General features: G+C 39.7%; 1 protein-coding gene across 13 annotated transcripts in view; it reads right to left on the reverse strand.

Annotated features, from left to right (window-relative positions):
• Window positions 1-22,861, reverse strand: part of dock7 (dedicator of cytokinesis 7) — a 310,961-nt gene that overhangs the window by 28,125 nt on the left and 259,975 nt on the right. For 7 of the 13 annotated variants that reach the window (XR_011357731.1, XR_011357730.1, XM_069938284.1 and 4 more), the window contains 4 exons: window positions 18,512-18,643; window positions 18,232-18,246; window positions 6,350-6,475; window positions 3,323-3,412 (listed from right to left, as the gene is read on the reverse strand). Coding sequence is in view for 11 of the 13 variants with exons in the window: in XM_069938284.1 (XP_069794385.1) it covers window positions 3,323-3,412; window positions 6,350-6,475; window positions 18,232-18,246; window positions 18,512-18,643 (363 nt within the window). In the remaining 2 variants the exon portion in view is untranslated. Of the gene's footprint in view, window positions 1-3,322; window positions 3,413-6,349; window positions 6,485-14,673; window positions 14,855-18,231; window positions 18,247-18,511; window positions 18,644-22,861 lie in introns of those variants that run through there. The other 6 variants (XM_069938276.1, XM_069938283.1, XM_069938281.1 and 3 more) reach the window with 3 other exon arrangements.

Raw genomic sequence — 22,861 nt, forward strand, 5'->3', positions numbered from 1 at the left:
ATCCTTGCTCAGTAAGAGACCCCACAGACAGGCTTTATCTGTAAACTTGGGGAGGGGGGGGAGGGCTGATTATCATGTTGTTTGTCTTTTGGGCAGCGCCATAGAGATGGAGGAACCTGCAGATGCAGCGACGGTTAAATGTTTTCAAAGAATGTGACTGAAAATAAAGTTAAATGCTAATATTCATACAAGTGAAGTTTTCTCAGTGTATGTACAATCTAGTATTTTTGTATTTTAAAGTTTATTCTTAATGCAGGTATATTAGGCATTGTAAGATAAGTCTCAAGCAACTGGAAAATATACTTGTCCAGCATCTACCAATCCCCATAAGTGTTGAATACCAGGGGTCTTTACTATATTTTGGTTACATCTTTCCTTTCCCCCCCCCCCCACCACTGTATGAAAGAAAATTTTACGGTACTGGCAACATAATTCAGAAATCCCCTCAGCCCTCTCAAGTTCCATCGCATCCTGTAAAGTGGTGATAGAACTTTACTCAAGATATGGTGTAGTTAATGTGAACAGTTTTAATCTCATCTCCCAATTCTTGCACTCTAACTCAGCCAAAAAGAAAATACTGTATGCCTTTTAGACATGCTCTTTCCTGTTATCTTTAAAATCCATACACATGCCCTGCCAGGGTACTCTGTTCTACGTCGTTCAGATCTCCTGTGATGTTTTGCACCTCCCCAGATAAATCACTGAAACACTACATGGAATATTTCAGCACCAGCTCCAGTCCATGATGTACAAACCTATATAATCCAGCTCCACAACAATCTAATCCTTTCTGACCTCACACCCATAATCCTCTTAACTTTCTTAAATCTAAGAGTCTTTTGAATGTTCTTACTGTTCCAGCCTCCACCCCTGGCAATGCATTGCCGACACCCACCACTCACCTTAAATAGATGTCCTCTGGTATTTGCTCTTATTGTCCCAGGAAAAAGATGCTGGCTCTAGGCCTCAATCTTGTACAACTCCATTAACTCAGATTTTTATTTTAAATGGCAGCACTGCCGCTAATGCGGACAAGGGGAGAGAGGGGAGTGAAGTCAGCACTCCTCTGTTAAAGGATCTGATGTTTTATTTTAAAATCCTGCCACTGTGATCATGGCCATTTGCAGCGGCTTTGAGGGGTTGCAGACTCTGGGAAAGCAGCGGACTGGCACAGAGCTCTAGAAAACCGAGCACACCCCATATGAGAAGAAGCCGAGAGACGATTCTACAAGACTGACCAAGGCAGCAGACCAGTGAGGGAGGCTGCAGCTGAACACATAGGTGGCAAGCTGATGGTGACTCGAGGTGAGCAACCCTGGCAGGCTGCAAACTGCTGGAAACTGGCTGAAGGCATATGCAGGAGGAGCTCCCAAGGGGGATCAGGTGCTGAAGGCTTTCTGATCGTGATGGAGGTTTGGATCTGGAGGTCAGGTTGCTGATAAATTAGACTAAAGACTGAGGCTGTGGGAGCATAGCAGGTTAATCCATGGACACTCGGTAACTGTGGGGACATTCTATTTTGTCTCTCTGACTGTAAGGTATGCTGGTGATGGAGAAATTATGGCAGACTAAATGCAATTTTGTGTAATACAATTTTTTTTAATCACATGAAAAAAAAACCTCAAATCTTAAATCTCCTCTCATTGCTCCAAAGAGAAAGATCCAAGCTCTGTTAGCCTTGCTTCATAAGACACATTCTCCAATTCAGGCAACATCCTGGTAAATCTCCTGGACCCTCTCTAACTATTCTACATCATTTGTGTAGAGAAACTTCATCCTTCTAGTTCTCTGAATAAATTCTATTTAACACTTCCTTGCCCCACTGACCAGCCCATTAAGATCTTTCTGCAATTTAAAGTTTTACCTTCACCATCCAGCACAACTTTTGTTTCATCTGCATACTTCTTCATTAGCCTGCACACTTTATTACTTTTGGAATTCCACAGGCAATTTAGTATTATCTACTAGTGATAAAATCCACTCTACCAACCATTACTTTTTTTTTTACTTTCTGCCACTGGAGCAATTTTGGATCGGACTTGCCAGTCTGCTTTTGTGTCCCATGAGCTTTTAGTTTTCTAGCACCCAGATACAGAAGACCCTCCCTTCACAAAGCCATGCTATCATTAAATAGACTGTATTCTTCAAACTCTCATTGATCCTATCCTAAGAACTCACTCCCAACAGTTTGCACACCATTGACGCAAGACTCAACAATCTATATTACCCAGGATTCTCCCTATTACCTTTTTTAAACAACGGGACTACATTTTCCATTATCAAATCCACTGGCACCTCCCCTGTGGCCAAAGAGGACTCCAAGGTTACAGCCACTGCCCCAGCTTTCTCTTCCCTCACTTCCCACAGCAACCTGGGGTATAGAACACCTGGCCTTGGAAACTTATCTCAATGTTTTTAAGATTCAACATTTTTTCCTAATCTCAACATTGTCAAGCCTGCTCTATTCTGACCTCGCCATGATCAAGTTCCTTTTCTCTTGTGAATACTGAAGCCAAGTATTCATTCAGGACCTCCCCAACTTCCTCTGCCTCCAGGCACATGTTGCCTCCTTTATTCTAAAGAAGCCCCATTTTCTTTCTCATCATCCTTCTGTTCTTCACATATGCATAGAACTCCTTGGGGTTCTCCTTAATCCTACTTGCCAAGGCCTTCTCATGCCCCCATCAAGCTCTCCCAACTCCTTGCTTAAGCTCCTTCATTCCATTTACTTATGAGCCTTTCTTGTTTCCTTCTTCCTATATCTAATGTATTCTTCCTCTTGACTAGCTGCCTCACCTGTTTCATCAACCATGGTTCCCTTTTCCTACCATCTTTTCCCTGTCCCAGTGGGACAAATCTATCCTGACCCCAGTACAAGTACTCACTTCGCATTAATTCTGTGCTTTCGCTCTTCAACATGTTTCCAATTTACTCATGCTAGTTCCTGCCTCATCCATCGTAATTAGCCCTTCCCAATTGAACACTTTCACATTTTGTCTCTAAGGAAAGGTTTCCTTGTCCTGCTGGGTTTTGATTGCTGTACTTGCCAAAATAAAAATTAAACAATAGGGTTACACTTTTTAACCGTTTACTTGTTAAAAAACATTACTACATAATCAATCCTCCAACTATCTGACTCTAACTGGCTTTAACAAATGAGATAGGAAGATTAGAAAGGAATGAATGTTTTGTGAAAATCAAACAACCAGACACTCCTCACTAGCTGCATTCAGAAGTCAATATGTTCTTAAAAAAAGAGCAGAACTTCTTGAGAGAGAACCTTAAAATACTCCATACAGTCATAATATTAAAATATTTTTACCCTATTAGGATCCAGTCTGCATTTGTCCACTGGATTGGAGTCTTTGATAACTTCTACAACATCCTCACCAAACCGTTCACCATAAAATGCCTAATCCAAAAGAAAATGCATTTGTTATTTATATGTGGGGTGCAGGATTCTTTTACAAAATACTTGCAAATATGGAAAAAAGTTGCTATTTATTTGCAGTACCAATTATGGTAAAAGGTGGCATTGGAACTGCCTTTCCAACAGAAACATTTTGCTATTGAACTAATGTTACCAAAAAAAATTCCATTCTATCATACATATATTTAGTTTGAAAAATTAGTTATTCTCCAGCCAAAAACAATTGGGTAGCAAATTCATATCTTTCTCTTCAAACTTGACTACCCTGTCCTGAGGCACAAACTTCGATGTAAATTGTGATTCATGTTTTGTTTCAGTTTTTTTTTTAAATACTTTAAGTGCTTCAGACATCTTTGAGATGTTTTTCTATTTCTTTTGCCAGCAAAGGACACCATTCTGATTTAAGTATACTGTACTTTCAACTGGCATCTCAAATCATGCAACTTAGCAAAATCCCCTAAGTGAATAGGGTTAATATAGCTGGCAAGCAAGTATTTGATTTCCCTGACTTCCAATAACATCCAGTCACATGCTGAGCTCTGATGCTCCATTACCTCTTCTAGGATAATTCCATAAACATCATGCTAGTTGAGAACCATATCTTTGCTATTGCCCATCAAGGTCATAGAAACATATAAAATAGGTACAGGAGTAGGCCATTTGGCCCTTTAAGCCTACACTGCCATTAATTTTGATCATGGCTGACCGTCTACTCAGTACCTGCCTTCCCCCCATACCCCCGATCCCCTTGGCCACAAGGGTCAAATCTAACTCCCTCTTAAATATAGATAAAGAACCAGCTTCAACTACTTCCTGTGGCAGAGAATTCCACAGATTCACCACTCTCTGAGATAATTTTTTTGTCTCATCCCAGTCCTTATCCTTAAACTGTGACCCCTGGTTTTGGTTTTTCCCAACATTGGGAACAACCTTCCTGCATCTAACCTGCCCAATCCCATAAGAATTTTATAAGATTCCCCCCTCAATCTTCTAAATTCCAGTGAATATAAGCTTAGTTGATCTAGCCTTTCTGCCATCCCTGGTATCAATCTAGTGAGCCTTCTTTGCACTCCCTCTATGGCAAGGATGTCTTTCCTCAGATAAAGAGACCAAAACTGTACACAATACTTTAGGTGTGGTCTCACCAAGGCCCTGTACAGCTGCAGTAGAACATCTGCTCCTGTACTTGAACCCTCTTGCTTTGAATGCCAACATACCATTCACTTTCCTCACTGCTTGTTGTCCATGCATGCTCACTTTCAATGACTGGTGCACAGTGACACCCAGGTCTCGTTGCATCTCTCCTTTTCCTAAATGGACACCATTTAGGAAATAATATTCTCTCCTTGCCTCCAAAGTGGATAACCTCACATTTATCTACATTATATTGCATCTGCCCACTCACCTGACTTGTTCAAGTCACCCTGCATCCTCTACACAGCTAACCCTGCCAACCAGCTTCATGTTGTCTGCGAACTTAAGAGATGGTGCTTTATATTCTCTCATCTAATTCATTAATATATATTGTAAATAACTGTTGTCCCAGCACTGAGCGTTGCAGTACCCCACTTGTCACTGGCTGCCATTCTGAAAAGAACCCGTTTATTCCTACTCTTTGCTTCCGGTCTGTCAACCAAGTTTCAATCCACCTCAATACCATATCTGCTATACAGTGTGCTTTAAGTTTGTACACTAATCTATTGTACGGGACCTTATCAAAAGCCTTCTGAAAGTCCAGATATACCTCATCCACTGATTCTCCCCTATTCCCTCTACTAGTTACACCCTCAAAAAATTCTGTTAGATTCGTCAGACATGATTTTCCCTTCATAAAACCATGCTGACTCTGTCTGATAATACCACTACTTTCTAAAAGTGCTGCAATCGCATCTCTAATAACTGACTCGGGCATTTTTGCCACTATCGATGTCAGGCTAACTGATCTGTAGTTTCCAGTTTTCTCTCTCCCTTCCCTTCTTCAAAAGTGGGGTTATATTTGCCACCCTCCAATCCTCAGGAACTAATCCAGAATCTAAAGAGTTTTGAAAAATTATCACTAATGCATTTACTATTTCTTGGGCTACTTCCTTAAGCTCTCTTTGAAACAGACTATCTGGCCCTGGGAATTTATCTGCCTTTAATCCCTTCAATTTATCTAACACAACCTCTCGATTTACATTTATTTCCTTTAGTCCTTTCCTCACATTAGATCCTCGGTCTCCTATTATTTCCTGAAGATTATTTGTTTTCTTTAGTGAAGACAGAACTAAAGTCACAATTAAGGACTCATCAATGTATCCAGCACTTTGCTCAAGAAAGCACTAGGCTGACAAAAGTCTCCTGCTTATTCGCTGCCAATTGTCCGTTGTTCATTATTTATTATATGACATGGTCTGTTTACACTCCTAAAGGATGCACAGCCAAAAGTTTTCCCTATACCAGCTTTACCCAACCTGCAGCACTCTTTTTGAACGTACTAATAATGTGCAAGTTTTTATTTTAGGCAGCAATTTAATGTCAACTTCCTTGTCCTTCAAGTTTATTTACCACCTCCCCTTCTCTGGCCTTCTAAAATGTTCAATCCTTTCATGTTGTCCAACTTTACCACCTCCTCCCACTCATCACCTTCATGTTCTCTCACCTTTCAAGTCTTCTTCCTTGCTTCTAAACTTCATTTTACCTATCCCTTCACACAGTCTGTTTGCTTTATTACTCCAGCACCATCACATTTCTGTGTTCCAATCCAATTATCCTCTAACCTCTAATCAGACAGGATCCAGGAACTTCATCAGTTCTTGCTTCCCCATCAACAATTCTATAGATAACTGGCTATATTTCTAAAATAAAATATTTTAACAAAGGATTCAAACTGGCTAATTTTGCAGACATATCAATTATCCCAACGTTGTCATAGAATACCTCAAGCCGATGAGAGATTTCAGCCAGTTTTGTAATGGCAGGTTCTTTATAAACAAATTCTTGTTCATCCAGGTCACCAAACCTGGACCCATAGAAGCCAACACGGAAATAGGTACCAAACATTCTCTTACCATCCTAGAGGAGAAGTAATTTTTATAATTATATTGGAGAGACCAGATACATTAGAAGCACAGATTCTGATTTTATTGAAACATAAAATGAGAAAAACTAATCAAGCCTACTGCCTCCAGTTTGTCCTGCTGCATCTATTTAAACTTAATACCTAACTATTCTTTGATTTGAAAAGAAATAAATGAAATATTTTTCAATTACCCACAAATTAAATTAACCATGATGATCTATCACAATATGCCCTCATTACCACCTCGGAGGTATTTGCTATTGTTTATTCCAGCAAGTTGTAAGTGAAACCAGTGCAATTTTTCTTTGTAAGACACGTAAGCAGAAAAGCATAGAATGAGAATTTCATTTTTACATAAGAAAAATACCCCCACATTTTTCTTTTAATCTGGCAGGAAGCCACATTTTCATTCTGTCTTATTTTGATGCAGTGTTGACATTGATATTTCTACATTTTACTACTCAAATCATCTACAACTCAGCATTTAATTTGGTAAAACTGTACAAATTTTGACCACTATTGTGGCCTTTTTATACTTTAAATGAAGGACCTTTTGTTACAAATCAAGTACAATCCTTTCCAAATCAAGTTGTTGGGTGTTTGGAAAAATATATTTATCCCTTCTACAATCTTTATGAAGGCACTGAGCTATAACATGATTTATTTTCATCAGTTGCAAAACAGGTTCCTTGCCTTTATGTGGCCACTCTAATAGGTAGAGTGAGAATATGCCACTATGATATTTAACTGTGAAATCATCATGAATGATCCCTAATTCTGTGATTATAGCCAATGAGTAGAAATGGACGTCGTCTACCAGTAGTGTTTTTCTGCTCTCCCTATCCTCTATGTCCTGGAAGCACTGATGGCTTTTGTTTTTAAAAAATGCACCTTTTTTTTGTTGCCTTGATTTAGGTAAAACTTACTACAGATTAAAGACCCTTCTTGTCTGCATCCAAGAAATCTCAAAGGCAACTTTTTAGTATTTATAATGATATAAATAATCAAACACTTTTCAATTCTTTTGTTAAATCGTGACAATTGTGTTTTCCCAAGATATCTATCATGTGGACAGATATTGCAAGAATTTGATCCTGGTTGATATTTACATTTGAAAGACTTGGCCAGATTGTGTTGGATACTAATGTGCAAACCATACATTTCCAAGATGCAAAGACTTCAACAACTCAAACTAACATTTGATGAAATCTGTCATTCTCTTCATTACATATATAAGAAATACCTTCATAATGAAACTAAAATACAATGTACAGAACACTTTGGGCAGGTTTAATTGAGAGACAATGATAAAAACAATTCATACAAACATGTCTTGAGAACATGAAGTAAACATACTGTTAATCATTAATTGACAACAAAATTCCTTTAAGATGTTAATAAGTTACTTCGATTGTATATGATGACTGAAGGGTGGTGCAATTTTGAAAAGAATGAAAATTAAAATACATGTTTTATAATTTTGGAATTTTTTTGCCTACATTCTTTGTAATTGCTTTAATGTTGTAATGTTCTATGTTGCTACAATTTTTCAGTGTATTTATATATGCTGTCTGAAAAAAAAAAAGCATAAACCCTTTAAAGAAACTTTGCCCAATATTCCCCATCTCTGGACAAAATGCTCCTCTGAACATGTCTCTATCATATAGTTGAAAGGAAGGACAAAACAGAGATCTAAACTAGAGACATGGATTTAAAATAAATCATAAATGGATTAGAGGATTTTGCCTTTATCAGAATATGGAAGAAATCTAGAAATTTGTCTCTGAACAGTTGGTAGAGACAGAAATATTTCTCACCGAGGCTGTAGACTCAGAGCCAGCATGCAGGCTGTTCCCTACTTTGGCTCTTGTCATTTCTGGTAGTTATTAGGGAACTTATAGATATGACAACAGTATCCATGCACTTAATTTGAAAATACTGCAGAGCTAAAACTTGCCCTCCCTATCTGTACTGTTATATATGCATTTCTCTGTGAATTTTCTTTTGTTTGTTTTGCTCTATGTAATTGAGGCATATTGAAATATTTCCTATGTGTTTGCAACATATGGAAAGTCTACACAGAAGCGGAAAGGGCAATGTGTGGATCAACCACAAACTAATGCCAGAAGAATGACCACGCACAAAATAATTTCTTTAAGAATGCAGAAAGTGCAACATGTAGGAGATAAAGCTGAGGTGGTTTAACATAAATTCATGCAATATTCACTCCCAATTGCAAAATATAAAGCATTAAATTTAAAAAAAAAATCAAAGGATTACTTTTTCTAAACATTTTTAAAACCTGCATTTACACAAAACCATAAGTATGGCTTCATTACAGTTAAGTCATGTCTGATTGAGGAATTTTCTGAAGTCTTAGCTAAACACATAAATATGGTGTTTATATGGACTTATAGAAAGCCCAAGAGACTATTAGAAAAAGGTAAGACTGTGCCAAGTTTGACTGGTCCTGGAAATTGATCCAGGAGATGGGAATAGAGGATGTACATTCTGAATGATGGGATATTACACACAATGTTCTCCAGGGAGATGTTCTGAAGTGTCAAATTTTCACCATATTTATCAATAAACTAGGATGATGGAAGTAAAGCAGCAAGTGATATAAATGTTACAGATGAATAGCAGATTAAAAGAGTGGGCAAAAGTATAGCAAGCAGTGTTTCATATGGAGAAATACAAAGCCATTCTCAGTCATCTAAAAGAATGAAAATTGAAATATTCCCCAAATGACCAAAATTTAGAATATATAAAGCAGAGAACTAGAAGATCAACCAAAAATCATTCAAAGCCAGTGGATCAGTTTAAAAAAAACAATCAAATTATAAGATTAGGGGCAATCAGAGATGCTTCTTACAGAGAGAAGTAGTATTTGGGATTTCTCTACCCTGGAGACTGTGCAGGCTAGATGATTTGGGGTTCTGTATCTGCACTACTTGATTCAGTTCTAACAGAATGATCAAGTTTGCAAATGATACAACAGTAGATGGCCTCGTCAAGAATAATGATGTCGGTTTGTCGAGAGTAAGTTGGGTGGCTTGTAAAATAGTGAGAGAACAAAAAAATGAATCTTGACGTGGACAAGACAAAGGAGATGATTGTGGTCTTCAGGAGAAAGAAGACTGACCACTCTCCATTACACATTGTGGAGAGAGTGGATAGCATAAAGTTCCTTGGTATGCATTTAAAGGATGACCTATCCTTGACCCATAACACCTCCTATTTAGTTAAGAGACACAGCAGCATTTACTCTTCCTAAGGAGAGCAAGGCTATCAGCTCCACCTTGATAACATTATACAGGAGCGCAATTCAGAGTGTCTTATCTAGCTATATAATTTTGTGGTATGGTAGCTGCAAAGCATCAGACTGGACATCAATACAGAGGATCACCAAAATGGCTGAGAATATCACTGGGATCTTCCTTTCCTCTTCTGATGACATTTAACAGGAGCATTGTCTAAACAGGGCTCAAAGTTTCCAACCAGCACGCAGTATCTTTGACCCACTACCATCAAGGAGGAGGTACAAAACTGCCTGGCTGGAAAATAGCTTCATCAGATGAGATTGATGAATAGTATCCTGTAACTAAGCAAATTATCCCATAATATTTATATATTTAACGTGTGTGTGTATAATAAACTTGATCTTGAAAGAAGAAGCAGGCACATTTTGCAAAAACATTAGGGAACTATGGGGAGTTGCACAGAGGAGGAGATGAGGCCTTGGGTAGATCAGCAATGATCACATTGAAAATGGAGTGAGGCTTGATAGGTTAAGTTATTTATCCTTGGTCCTATTTCCTTATGTCTTGTCAAAGAGAGGTACTGTTTGTCTGGGAACTGTTCCTACTTTTCTCACCTGAATGTCCTCTGGTATCCAGAATGTTGCCCATTTTAAAGTGTACTTTGAGAAAGCAAGCATTGAGCTTGGCACCAAGCTCCCTTCAGGTCAGATGAATTATGTCACAGATGGTAAACCTCATTTAGCATGGTGAGATATTCAGAAAGCATCACTGTAGACTTCGTGGCTTTCTGGACAACAGCTACAGGAAGTGATCCAGCAGTGCTTTCCTTTTCTCAGATGGAATACCCTGCTGGGCATGTGGGATGGAATAAGAAACCAGTGGGCCCCCACCCGGATAACTGATTGCCCATTTTTTTCCATAGATACTACCTGATCTACTGAGTCCCTCGAACTTTTGTTTTGTTCACTGCATGAGAAACTGCCTAAGCTTTCAACTGACATGACTTTGCAAATAAAGCTTGGTTCTGTTCCATCAGGGATAACATACATCGGGTACACTGGCTAGCATTCAACTGGAAAATCAAGCTTGAATTTTACGGTTCACTCATTATCGAATTAAAATTGAGCAAAGATACATTTACAGATCAAGGCAGTAACAGAGATCTAACAATAATTAGGGAGACTCAATGAGGGAAAGGCATTCAGTAAAATTCCTGTTATCTGGAATTCAGCAACCAGCAGCCTATAGCAACCAGCAAAAAAAAAAATTGTGGAAAATAAATAAGTAAAAAATACAAAACTTTAAAAATGGCAACCCCAGCAGTCAGTTTGCCAATCCATGCAACACTCAATCTCAAGCAACTGGCAAATTCACTTATCCAGCATCAACCATAGGTGCCAAATACTGGGGGTTTACTGTACAAGGATTTCCTAAAGGTGGATGAAGTGATGCATAATAAGTCTTGGCAGGTTTGATGGCACTGGAATAAATGAAGCATTGATAAAACATTGTTTTAAGAATAATAGAGAAAGGGTTTTCAGGCTAAACAGAAATGTACAATATAGTTTCCTAGGGGTCAGTGTGAGATCAGTGTTTTTCTTAAAATGTCAGTCATCTGGACTTGGGTATGGAACTTAAAAAGTTTCAGATGATATAAAACTTGGAAGTGTAGTTACTTGTGAGGAAGATAGTGATGTAGGTTGAAACTACAATCCTGCACCCTTGGGACGTGATTGGTGCTGGACCACAACACATCAGAGCAGAAATAGCCTATTCTGCCCCACTATTCAATCATGGAGCTGATCCATATTCCCCACTCAGCGCCACTGCCCAGCCTTTTTTCCATAACCTTTGATGCCCTGGCTAATCAAGAACTTATCAATTGTAGCAAATGTGTTGCAGTGCAAAATGAAGAACGAGCAAATGATCAGATGTGGTTGAGTTGAAAATCAGTAAAAATTATTTTCTCAGTCACCTGCAGCTTTTTAAAACCCCACACGCTCCAAATGACGTTATCGCATTGTGATGTCATGACGTCACTCGGAACCTCCTAAGCTGGCTCAATTAAGCCTCCGATGAGCCGTTACATGCACCCCCCCCCAACCAGCGAAAGGAGACAAAATCTCTGGTGCCATTACAGTCTCTTGGGCGGTCTTCTGTGCCTTCGAATTGGGGGTCGTGGCAAGGGCGAAAAAGGTCAATATGTGCGGGCTTTAGTCAGTCAATCATAAATATCTCTGGATGCCCCCTAATGTCCAGTACACATGTTGTACGATTGTTTCATAGCATTCAGAAGGGGCCGTCATACACGTCTACACAAAAACACAAATTCACAGTCCCGGAGTTCCTTTGGAATGAAGGGTGTCATTGTTCCATGCCTTGACGTGGGAACTGGCGCCAATTTTCCAAGCTGCTCTCGCATTCTGCCTAAAACTACAGCCAGTGACACCTCTTGTCCATGTTCTGCGGGCAAGAACTCCCCAGGTACAACGAGCGGGGATGCATAAACCAACTCAACTGATGAGGAGTTGAGATCCTCCTTGGGTGCCGTACTTATTCCCAGGAGGATCAAGGGCAGCTCATCCGCCCAATCAGGTCCCTGGATGCTGGCCATCAGTGCAGCCTTCATGTGCCTATGGAACTGCTCGACCAGGTCATTTGACTGTGGTTATGTGGTGGCCCTACATTCCCAGAGTGCAAAAATTGTGGGCCTCTGTCGGAGGTGACATGTGTGGGTAGGCTGAACCGAGATACCCAGGCAGAAATAAAAGCTCTGGCACATGAATCGGTCGATGAGTCTGTCATAGAAACTGCCTTCAGCCACATAGTGAAATGTCAATGACCATTAACAAGTGCCTTAACCCGCATGCCACCAGAAGTGCGCCGACAATGTTGACATGCACATGGTCGAATCTGCACTATGGCGCCTTCACATGCCTTTGCACTTTTGCAGATTGACAGTCCGTGCACATCTTTGCCCAGTACGTGACCTGCTTTTTGAGTCCATGACATACAAACTTCTCAGCCATTGCTCAAATTGAGGGGCAGGACAGTCTGTGAATGGCATCGAAAACGCAGTGTCTCCACACAGCAGGGACAATAGTGGGAGGCTGACCCATGGAAACGTTGTACAGGAGAATGGTGCCTTGCGGCCCAAAGGCTACATCCTCGAGTTGCAGGCTTGTGACAGCAGTTTTAAAAGTCAGGAGTTCATCGTCCTGGTACTGAGCTTTGGCAAACGCTATGTAATCTACATCCATAGAGTGGGCACGTACTGCTTGAATAGAGGAGTGGGACAAGGCACCAGCCACCATATTACTCTTACCAGAGATATGTTTAATTCTAGTTGAAAACTCAGATAAGCAAGATAGGTGGCATTGCTGGTGGGCTGAGCAGGGGTCAGATGCCTTCGCAAAGGCAAACGTTAGCGGCATTTGGCCAGTAAAAACTGTGTACTCCCTGCCTTCCAAAAATTAGCAGAAGTGTCTGACTGCTAGGTACAGCGCCAGCAGTTCCCTATCAAATGTGCTGTATTTCATTTCCAGAAGGCGGGGGTGCCTACTAAAAAACGCTAGAGGCTTCCATTGTCCATTGGTGTACTGTTCCAAGACCCTGCCTACTGCCGCATCAGATGCATCTATTGTCAAGGCAGTTGGTGCATCCATTTCTGGTTGGACCAGCAATATTGCCTTTGCTAGGGTGTCTTTGGTCTGGTGGAACGCTACTGTCATCTCCTTTGTCTACTCAGGTTCTTTGGCATCGCTGGACATAAGGTTGAAGAGGGTTTCATAACATGAGCTGCAAACGGTAGGAAGTGACAATAGAAATCAACTATCCCCACAAATTCCTGGAACCCTTTGATGGTATCATGCCTCGCAAATTGGAGGATGGCTTCCACTTTGCAAAGCAATGGAACGACATCCCGGCTACTGATCTGATGTCCCAAGAACTCAATAGAGGACTGTTCAAATTTACACTTGGCAGGGTTCACAGTTAGCCCAAACTCATGTAGACAGTGGCAGAGTTAACACAGATGCTGAAGGTGCTCTTTGTGGGAGTGGGTGGCGATGAGTACGTTATCCAAGCATATGAAAAGGAAGTCCATGCCACGCCCCACTGTGTCCATCAATCACTGGAATATTTGTGCAGCATTTTTGAGCCCAAAAAGCATTCTCAAAAATGGTGTTATGATGGTGGTCTTGGGCACATCCTCCGGGTTTACAGGAGTACCCACACACCAAGTCAATTTTAGAAAATATCCTGGACCCATGAAGATTAGCTGTAAAGCCCTGTATATGGGGCACAGGGTAGTGGCCTGCAGTGGTAGCGATGCTGAGATGCCTGTAATCCCTGCAAGGTCTCCAGCCTCCTGTGGCTTTGTGAACCATATGTAGACCTGCGTATGATTCCAAGTTCCTCTATTTTGTGAAACTCTTGTTTTGCAAGTGCATCTTGTAGGACGGCTGGCACCAGGCTTGGGCTTGTAGAGGAGGTCCTTTGGTGAGGGGATGTGGTGTGTGACTCCATGTTTGGGTGTGGGAGTGGCGAACTGAGGAGTGACAATGTCCAGAAATCCCACAAGAAGTTTGGCAAATTCATTATTCGAGTACTCCACAGCGTCTAGGTGTTTGGTGGGTAGTTTGGCTTTTCCAAAGCAGAAAGTCTGGAACGTTGTGATGTTCACCAACCTACGCCCTTTTAAGCCTACCATCAGTGAATGAGGAAGTCGACACCCAGCAACGGCCGGGACACAGCAGCAAGAATGAACTTCCATGTGAACTTATTGTTGCTGAATTTCAGGGGTATAGTTCGGGTGCCGTACGTACGAATCGAACTGTTATTCACTGCAGTGAGTGCTGGACCTGCGCTCCTGCTACGGGTGTTAAAGCTCGAAGGAAGAAGAGCACTAACCTCTGCACCCATGTTGACTAGAAATTTGCGCTGGGAGACTTCGTCCAAGACGTAGAGTAGGCTGTTATGCTGCCAGTTGCTGTACCCATTGTCATGGAGTCATGCTTGTCCAGGGGAACGTGTGCCCTCATCACCAGTACTCATGGTTCCTGGGCCTTTGGGTGTGATATAGGGACACCAATGTAGCAACTGTGTCACAGTGTGAAATTAAGAATGAGAAAATGAAGTTCAGTAAAAGTTGTTTACTCAAAACAGTCCACTGATGTGATGACGTCACTTGGAACCTCCTGTGCTGGTTCAATTAAGCCTCTAGTGAGTCGCTACACAATCTCTGTCTTAAATACATCCAATGACCAACCGGCTGTGGCAACAAATTCTACAGATTTACCACCCTTTGGCTGAAGAAACTGCGACGCGTTTCTGTCTAACCCTTCAAACCTGATGTGCCCTCTTGTCCTAAATTCTTCCACCATGGGACACAACCTTTCTACATCTACTCTGTCCATTCCTTTCAACATTTGAAATATTTCAATGAGATCGCTCCTCATTCGCCTAAATTCAAATGAATACAGGCCAAGAGCTGTGGAAAATCTCCTCCTTACATTCTCAGAATCATCCCAATGAATCTCCTTTGAACCTTCTCCAACTTCAGCACATCTTTTCTTAACTGAGGAGCCCAAAACTGCTCACAATACTCCAAGTGAGGTCTCACCAGTGACTTCTAAAGCCTCACGATCACATTCCTCTTGAAATGAATACCAGAATTGCATTTGCCTTCAAGCTATCGTGCATGAGAACTTCCAGGTCCCTTTGCAGCTGGGTAATTTTAATTTTCTCACCATTTAAAAAAAATCCATCTGTTTATTTTTTCTAAAAAAGTGCATGACTGTACATTTTCCCAAATATTTCATTTCCCACTTCTCTGCCTATTCTCCTAATCTGTCCGTCCTTCTGCAGCCACTGTATTACCTCAACACTACCTGCTCCTCCACCTACCTTCATATCATCCACAAAACCATTAATTCCATAATCCAAATCATTAATATACAACATAAAAAGAAGCAACCCTAACACCAACCCCTGTGGAACGCCACTGGCAACTGGCAGCCAATCAGAATATGATCCTTGTATTCCAACTCTCTGCTTCCTCCCAATCAGCTCTACCCATGTTTCCTGTTTTGCCATGGGCTCTTGTTAAGTAGCCTCATGTGTGGCACCTTGTCAAGGGGCTTCTGAAATTCCAAATACACAACATCAACTGCATGGACCACAGAAAATGTCCCTAATCATCTTACTCTCAGTGGGAGAACTGTTATTTTTAAGTACATATAATCCTCACCTTACAGAAGGATTTTTGAGAACTATCTGTAATTCAAAGTTTCCTTGAGTTGGAAATGCTGTCAATTGAGATTCCAAAAATTGTATTGATAGGTTTATTCACTACAGATAATACTGACCTTAATTAATTTTAGATCTTGGAAGAATTACAGATATGTACTATAGATTCAATGAATGCAGATCCTTGGGAGTTGCCAGACCACAGAATACCAGGCCAGAGAGTTTCAAACTGTAGAGATTATAGAAAGGTTGATGGAAATGGGCAGATAGCAAGTTAAATTTACTGCTGGGAAGGATGGAATTATACTCTTCAGAAGAATGAAAAGATATAAACTAGAGGCACAGGGAGAGATCTGGGAATATACATGCATCATTCTTCGAAAGTGGGTGGCAAAGTTCAGAATGTGGGCTTCATAAAAAGAGAAGTAGACTGAATTGAATTATTGTCATATGCACTGAGATACAATGATAACTTTTGTTTTGTGTGCTATCCAGGCAAGCCTTCCCATTCTTAAATATAAAAGAAGGTGCATTTTTTTTTCACTTTACAGATGTTACAGAGAAATAGTTCAGTTAAAAATCGTGTAAAAGCAGCATCATTTTATTGATGAGAGGTCCGTTCAAGATTAAAATCATGAACCTTTGGAGTATTCTATCTGGTTGTGGGCCGAACATTATGAAATGTGTGAACACTTCAGAGCACGTAAAAATTACCTCAATTTCTGGGAAGAAAAATTTGTTTTGTGGACATAATGGAGAACCTTGGTGCTGTTCCCCAAAGAAGTGAGGAGGTTGTGTCAGAATCTGATAAAAGTATTTAAAATCATGAATGGTATCAACCAAGAAGAGAAAGAGAGAATCAAGAAAACCTAAAATGAAGGTTATTGGTAAAAGAACCAAATCGAATGGTAGGAAGAACCTTTCTCTGCAATGAGAGATTAGAAGCTGGAATGCGCTTGCCTCCTGGAAAGGGGGATACAGAAGAGAATAGATAAATATACAGAAGGAAAGAATCTCGGGAGAGACAGTGGGAGTGGAACTGATAGACTGGAAGTATGGATTTGATAGTCTTCTTTATTGTAACCATTCTGTGAGAATTAATTATGCAATAGAAAGCTCTGTGATAATTTGCAGGGTTTTGCTACTGTTGGACCATTAGAGTGAACAAGTAATCGATGTAAAATCGAGAGGAAGCAGCTAAATTGTTGATCCTGGGGAAGAGTTGTTAGTCACACCCTTTATTAAAATTAACAATAACTATAAAAAATTTTTGAAATGTCAGCTTATAGGAGTGAATGTTTCAGCATTATTAGAATATTTATTCATACAGAACACAAATGATTTCAACATAACAAATACAGTATGTGGGATGCAAGACAAAGTGCCCAGAGAAGAAATTTTTTAAAATATGTGATTGACAGCAAATATAATTTCCTTCGCCTTACAAGTACTGGTCAGAGATTGCATCAGTTATTGCAATAGATCAACAAAGTGCAAAACTTACCACAATAGGAAAGTAATAAAAGTGGAAAGAAGGGGCCAGCGCCAGGACGAGCAAAAGGGAGGGGGGGGGGGGGGAGAAAACATAAATTATTTTAATCAGGGCTGGGATCTTTGAAACAAAAAAAACAATAAATTCCAACAATAAAAGTAAATTTAAAAAAAGACAACAGCCATCAAATCCACTCAAACAGCACAGCACAGCAGGCAACATCTGTGTAAGGGGATTAACATATTCATCACACCACAAAGTAAATGGTTTAGAAAGTAAAAAAGTAAGAGTGAACATAAATGGACAAGCAAACAGGCAAGAAAGATACTTTATCATGCAATGTTGCAATGTGTGATTTGTGAACAATTAATAAATGCATTGAGAAAAAAAATGTATAAATCAGAAATTGGAAAAATAAAAATCTTACTGCCAGCAGCAGTGAGAGACAAGATGTCTGTGAAACAATTAAAAGCTAGTGATAATGGAGGTGAATCATTCAGAGGACTCTTCATTAGTGAGAAAATGTTTATGACATCTACAGAATCTGTGAGATCTGTTCAATCTGAAAGCATTTCACATGACCACAGCATAAAAAATAAGTAATTCTGAGTTCAAAAGAAATGATTTCATGACTTGAGAACAACAGAATACCCACAGGCAGCACACATGGGCAAAGCATTCTCATGTGTCTTAGAATAAACATTAGTGCTCCAACATCAACTGAAATGACACCTACCTCCCAGCCAGTGCTCTGTATAACAGAAAGTAGAATCATGTCAAATAGTCACACAACAGACAAATCCCTGTAAATTTGGGATCACATGTGTAAAAAGAAAAGTGTGCACTTACAATTTTAAGCATATACTTCCACATACACATTTTCAATTATACCAATTTCAAGAGGAAAACTGAATTGAAATAGCTTTCTTTGTATTGAACTTACCTCAATCAAATATTCACAATGATATTTGTCAAAATTTTTAAATTTAAATTTAAATGAAAATTATATTAATTACCTGATGAACTATTTTGCTGAATGCATCTTGAAGTCTACCATGAATAGCAGCCAGTTTCTTTGCATCACGATTAGCCTCGTGGATTGGAATTAGAACTTTGTAAACTTCATTCACGGCTTCGTACATCCCAGCCTGTTATTTGAAATTATTCATAATACCAAGAGAAAAATTAGCTTTACATAATATACAATAAAGTACACCCAAGTCATGATTTCACAGGGAATGCTTTCTTGTGTTAAGAGGTTCTGACAAGTTTCTTCCAGCATTATGTCTCTGTTAGCTGTCACTGGATTTAACGGTGTAGCTCAGTTATAGAAAGAGAGGGTAGGAAAAACTTTTGAACCTAATTATTAGTGACAAATCTAAATTTGGTTCTCATGAACTGATAACCTATTGGGCTACCAAAGATAGCTATTCATTCACTACTCAACAGTTGCAAAGAGGTGCAGTGAAAAAAAGTACATTATCTGTGAAACAAATATCTGTAGTACAGATTCCATTAGGATGTCTGTGGTTGCAAGGGGATCTGATAGAGATACATAAAGTCACAAAGCTATGAAGAGAGTTTGTGGAAAGTGATCCCATCAAAACCAGGGAACAGAATTAACGTGATTGGTAAGAACCAAATATTACTTGGAAAAACATCTTTATTCAGCCAGTGGTATTGGTTGAGGGGAATTCAACTGTTGCTTTCAAAGGGGATTTTTAGGCAAGGAGTAAAGGGGCAGGGAAATGGATGAGAGCTCACATTAGCTATATAGCCTCTTTCTGTGCTGTCATTGTTCTCTGGAAGGACTCAAAACATATATAAAATGCCCAAGGATCTGTTGTTAGGTTCTCCATTTGACTCCTGGATTATATGTATCTAAATTATGAACAACAGCACAGTTTGAAAGATGACTGTTCACCAAAAGAGATGGATGATAACAATAGCAAAGGAAAGATCTGCAGAAAGATTTGAAAATGTAATAAAAATTTAAATTAGATGATACCTGATCAATAACCAGCTGCAAGGACATAAAACATTCACAGCAAGGATCCTGCCAGTATTTGTTCAATGTTATATTAAAATGATGCAAAGCCAACAAAGAGTTCCATAGATTGCGAGAGAGAAAGAACTGAATCAAACTGCACATTTAATATTGCATAATGATATACAAATACTGTGTTGCCAGGCCAAACAGTCAACCTGACACACAAACTTTCTTCAAAGGTTTTTGTTGCCAAATTAAAATATCACTAAAAGAGCTCAATAGTGCATAACTGTTCAAGGCCAGAACGAGCTTTTCTTAAATTACAAAAGGCTCAATCCACATCTGTTATCCAGTTGAAATGCCAGAGATATTTTCCCATAGCTTCTAATGGCACCAAACCTGAGTGCATGGCTCTCAGATTTCAGGAGACGCAAGGAAATGGTTTCATCTTGTACAACACATGAAGGAAAAGGTTCTTTACTATAATTTGATGTAAACAGCCCATGAGGCATGCCATGGAAGTGCAGGCCTCCATTAAAGATCTCTTATACAGCAGTCTCTTCTTCTGTCTCAGCCCCTGCTGGCAGCCAAGTATATTCAAACAGGAACTATATCCTTAAGACCTTGCTAGTAGCAAATCCAACCACGATCACAATCATTGCATCTCCCTTTCTTAAAACAAAAGTAGCTTACTTTTAACTAACATGTTTTCTTTGTGTAACTCTGCAATTTTAACTTTAACACCAGGAACTTACATTTTCATTATTATCAACAATGTTAACATTTTTTAAACTTGTTTTGTGTCTTCACATTTACCTACACTAAAACTTGAAGAGCAAATAAGATAGCACTACTTCATTCTTTTACAGGAGTCTTTAAATTTGCTCAATGAGTCTCGCAGGAGGATTCATGTGTCTTGACGATCTCCTCATTGATTGTCCTTGAACCTGAGTTGTTGCCTCAGACGATGTCTTTCTCAGCTGTGTCTTCAGGTTGTTCAACGGTATCTGTCTTTCCTACTGTGGCTGATCCCATTTGAAGATCTTGACTATTTCTTCGCAGAACAACAGCTTCCTCTGTCTGAATGGCATATGGTCTTAGTTGTGATACGAGCCCAGAGGACCCCAAAACCCAGCAGCAATAGATATTCACCAAGACAAATGGTTACTTAAACAAAAGTTGTTTTTAATTATCTTTAAACATGAAAATAAAATCAAACTTTAACTTACTTAACCCCCTTCTAATTCTAAGTGAACATCTATGTAATGTGTATGTAAGTTCAGAAAAGTTCATTGGTTCATAGTTCAATCTCACTTCTCATTCCTCCAAGTTCACTGGTTGCAGGCAATTCTTATACTGTGCACAGAATTTAACATTTATAAAGTTCACCAGGCTTTGGTGCTTGAAAGGTAAATGGTTACCACTCAGGTTCTTGTCGGTTTTCAGAGAGATTTGTTGTTTCTTTTTAATCAGCCACTTCAGTGTCTTGTTGATGAAACTTGCCCCTTCAGGGTTCTCCAGATGATAACCTTTTTCTTTCTGTTTCTCTTATTCCAAGTGAAACATTAGACAGCCAGTCCTCTCCTCTTGCATGAACCACAAGGGCTTTGACCAGGCCATAATCCAAAATGGGACATTTTACAAGCTTACGAGCTTGTCCTGTTCTAGTCCCTGCTGCTGTCTGCTGGCTGTAATACTGTACAAGTGATCTCTCTCTCTCTCTCTCTCTCTGAGAGAAAGCCTGCTTGACTCCCTCTGCTCCAAAATGACATGACCCTCTTCCAGACAGCAGTGGCTCCGACATGCCCTTTCATCTGTTGCCTTTTGTAAACAACAATCTATTACTGAAGTCTCTTGAGCGCTCTTCAAAGCCCTTGCAAAAGCTCTGAGGCCCTGATATGTCAAGCATTGGGCAGAGCTCCAGTTTTTCCAAATAAAATGTGTTTTAAAGTGTATTTATGTGACCTACTCTAACAAACCTTTCCCAATTTATTTCCCAAAAACATATCTATATACTCTGTCACAGTTGGACTTCACTAAGGACAATTCCCTTCTGAGTCCATGTTTGTTTTGTCTTTTAGCCTTACTTGGACACCATTGTAGTGTTCCGGTAGGTTTTTTTGTTCCTCTGTCAAAATAATACTTTTGATTTTCTTTCTGTTGTTCTTTAAATATCCTCACTTTCTCTCCCTCTTTTGTTTTTAGAGGTTCTCCTGAATGGGTAGGTTTGATCTTAGCCTGTGTCCCATAAAGAGTTGGGCTGGTGACATACCACACTTGAGCGGCAATGTGTGTATACTAGCATGCTCTGGTAGAACTCCGTTCACTGTCTGAACCGATTTTTACACTAGACCATTGGACTGTGGAAAATAAAGACTTGATGTGGCATGTACAAAGTCCCAGTCTTTGGCAAAATGTCAGAACTTTGAATTGCAAAACTGGGGTTCATTGTCTGTGAAGACCTTGCTTGCCATGCCATATCTGGAGAATATGGCTTTCATACCTGTTATTACAGCATCTGCAGTGGTGATGTTCACTCTACACACCTCTGGATACATGGGGTAATAGTCTGTAATTTCAAGATAGTTCTTCCCTTGACATATGAATAGTTCAGCACCTACCTTCTGGTAAGGTATGTATGGTGCTGGGTGTGGCTTTAGTGGTTCTGCAGGATTGCTTGCTTGATATTTCCGGAATATTGTACAGTTTGACACTTCATTTGTTATATCATTGTAGATCCTTGGGCAATACATCACCTCTTGTTCTCTTTTCTTACACCTTTCCATTTTGAGATGTCCTTCATGGATACTTTTTAGCATCTCTATTCTCAGACCCTTTGGGACTTTGTAGATGATGTCCCCAACCTCTGATAGTTCCACCCTGCAGTTCCAGTACTCTGCAACGTCAGGTGAGCAGTCCTGCTTCATATTGGGCCATCTATCTAAGATGTTTTTTTCATTTGTCTCAGTATTTCATCTCTGTTTGTCTCTGACTTTATGAGCTCCATTTTTGCATCTGATAAGGGCAGTGCATTTGTGATCATGTTCACGAAGGCATTCACATCTTCATCCATTTTGGTGTTTGTGGGCTCTCTCATGTCAACAGCTCTACACAACGTGTGTGCCTTGTACATTAGCTTACGTGAAGTGTTCGCTACATTCAGTGTATAGCGTTGCAGCCTAATCATCATTCTTTGTATTCTAAGTGGACATTCATTTAATGGCTTTTGAAACAATGTAATCAAGGGCTTATGGTCAGTCTCTACATTGACTGCTTGTCCTGACACAAACTGATGAAGTCTTCCACAGGCGTATGTGATGCTAAGCAGTTCCTTTTCAATTTGAGCGTTTTGTGTCTCCGCATCTATCATTGGGCA

The sequence above is a fragment of the Narcine bancroftii genome, chromosome 5 (assembly GCF_036971445.1).
Source record: "Narcine bancroftii isolate sNarBan1 chromosome 5, sNarBan1.hap1, whole genome shotgun sequence".
NCBI lineage: Eukaryota > Metazoa > Chordata > Chondrichthyes > Torpediniformes > Narcinidae > Narcine > Narcine bancroftii.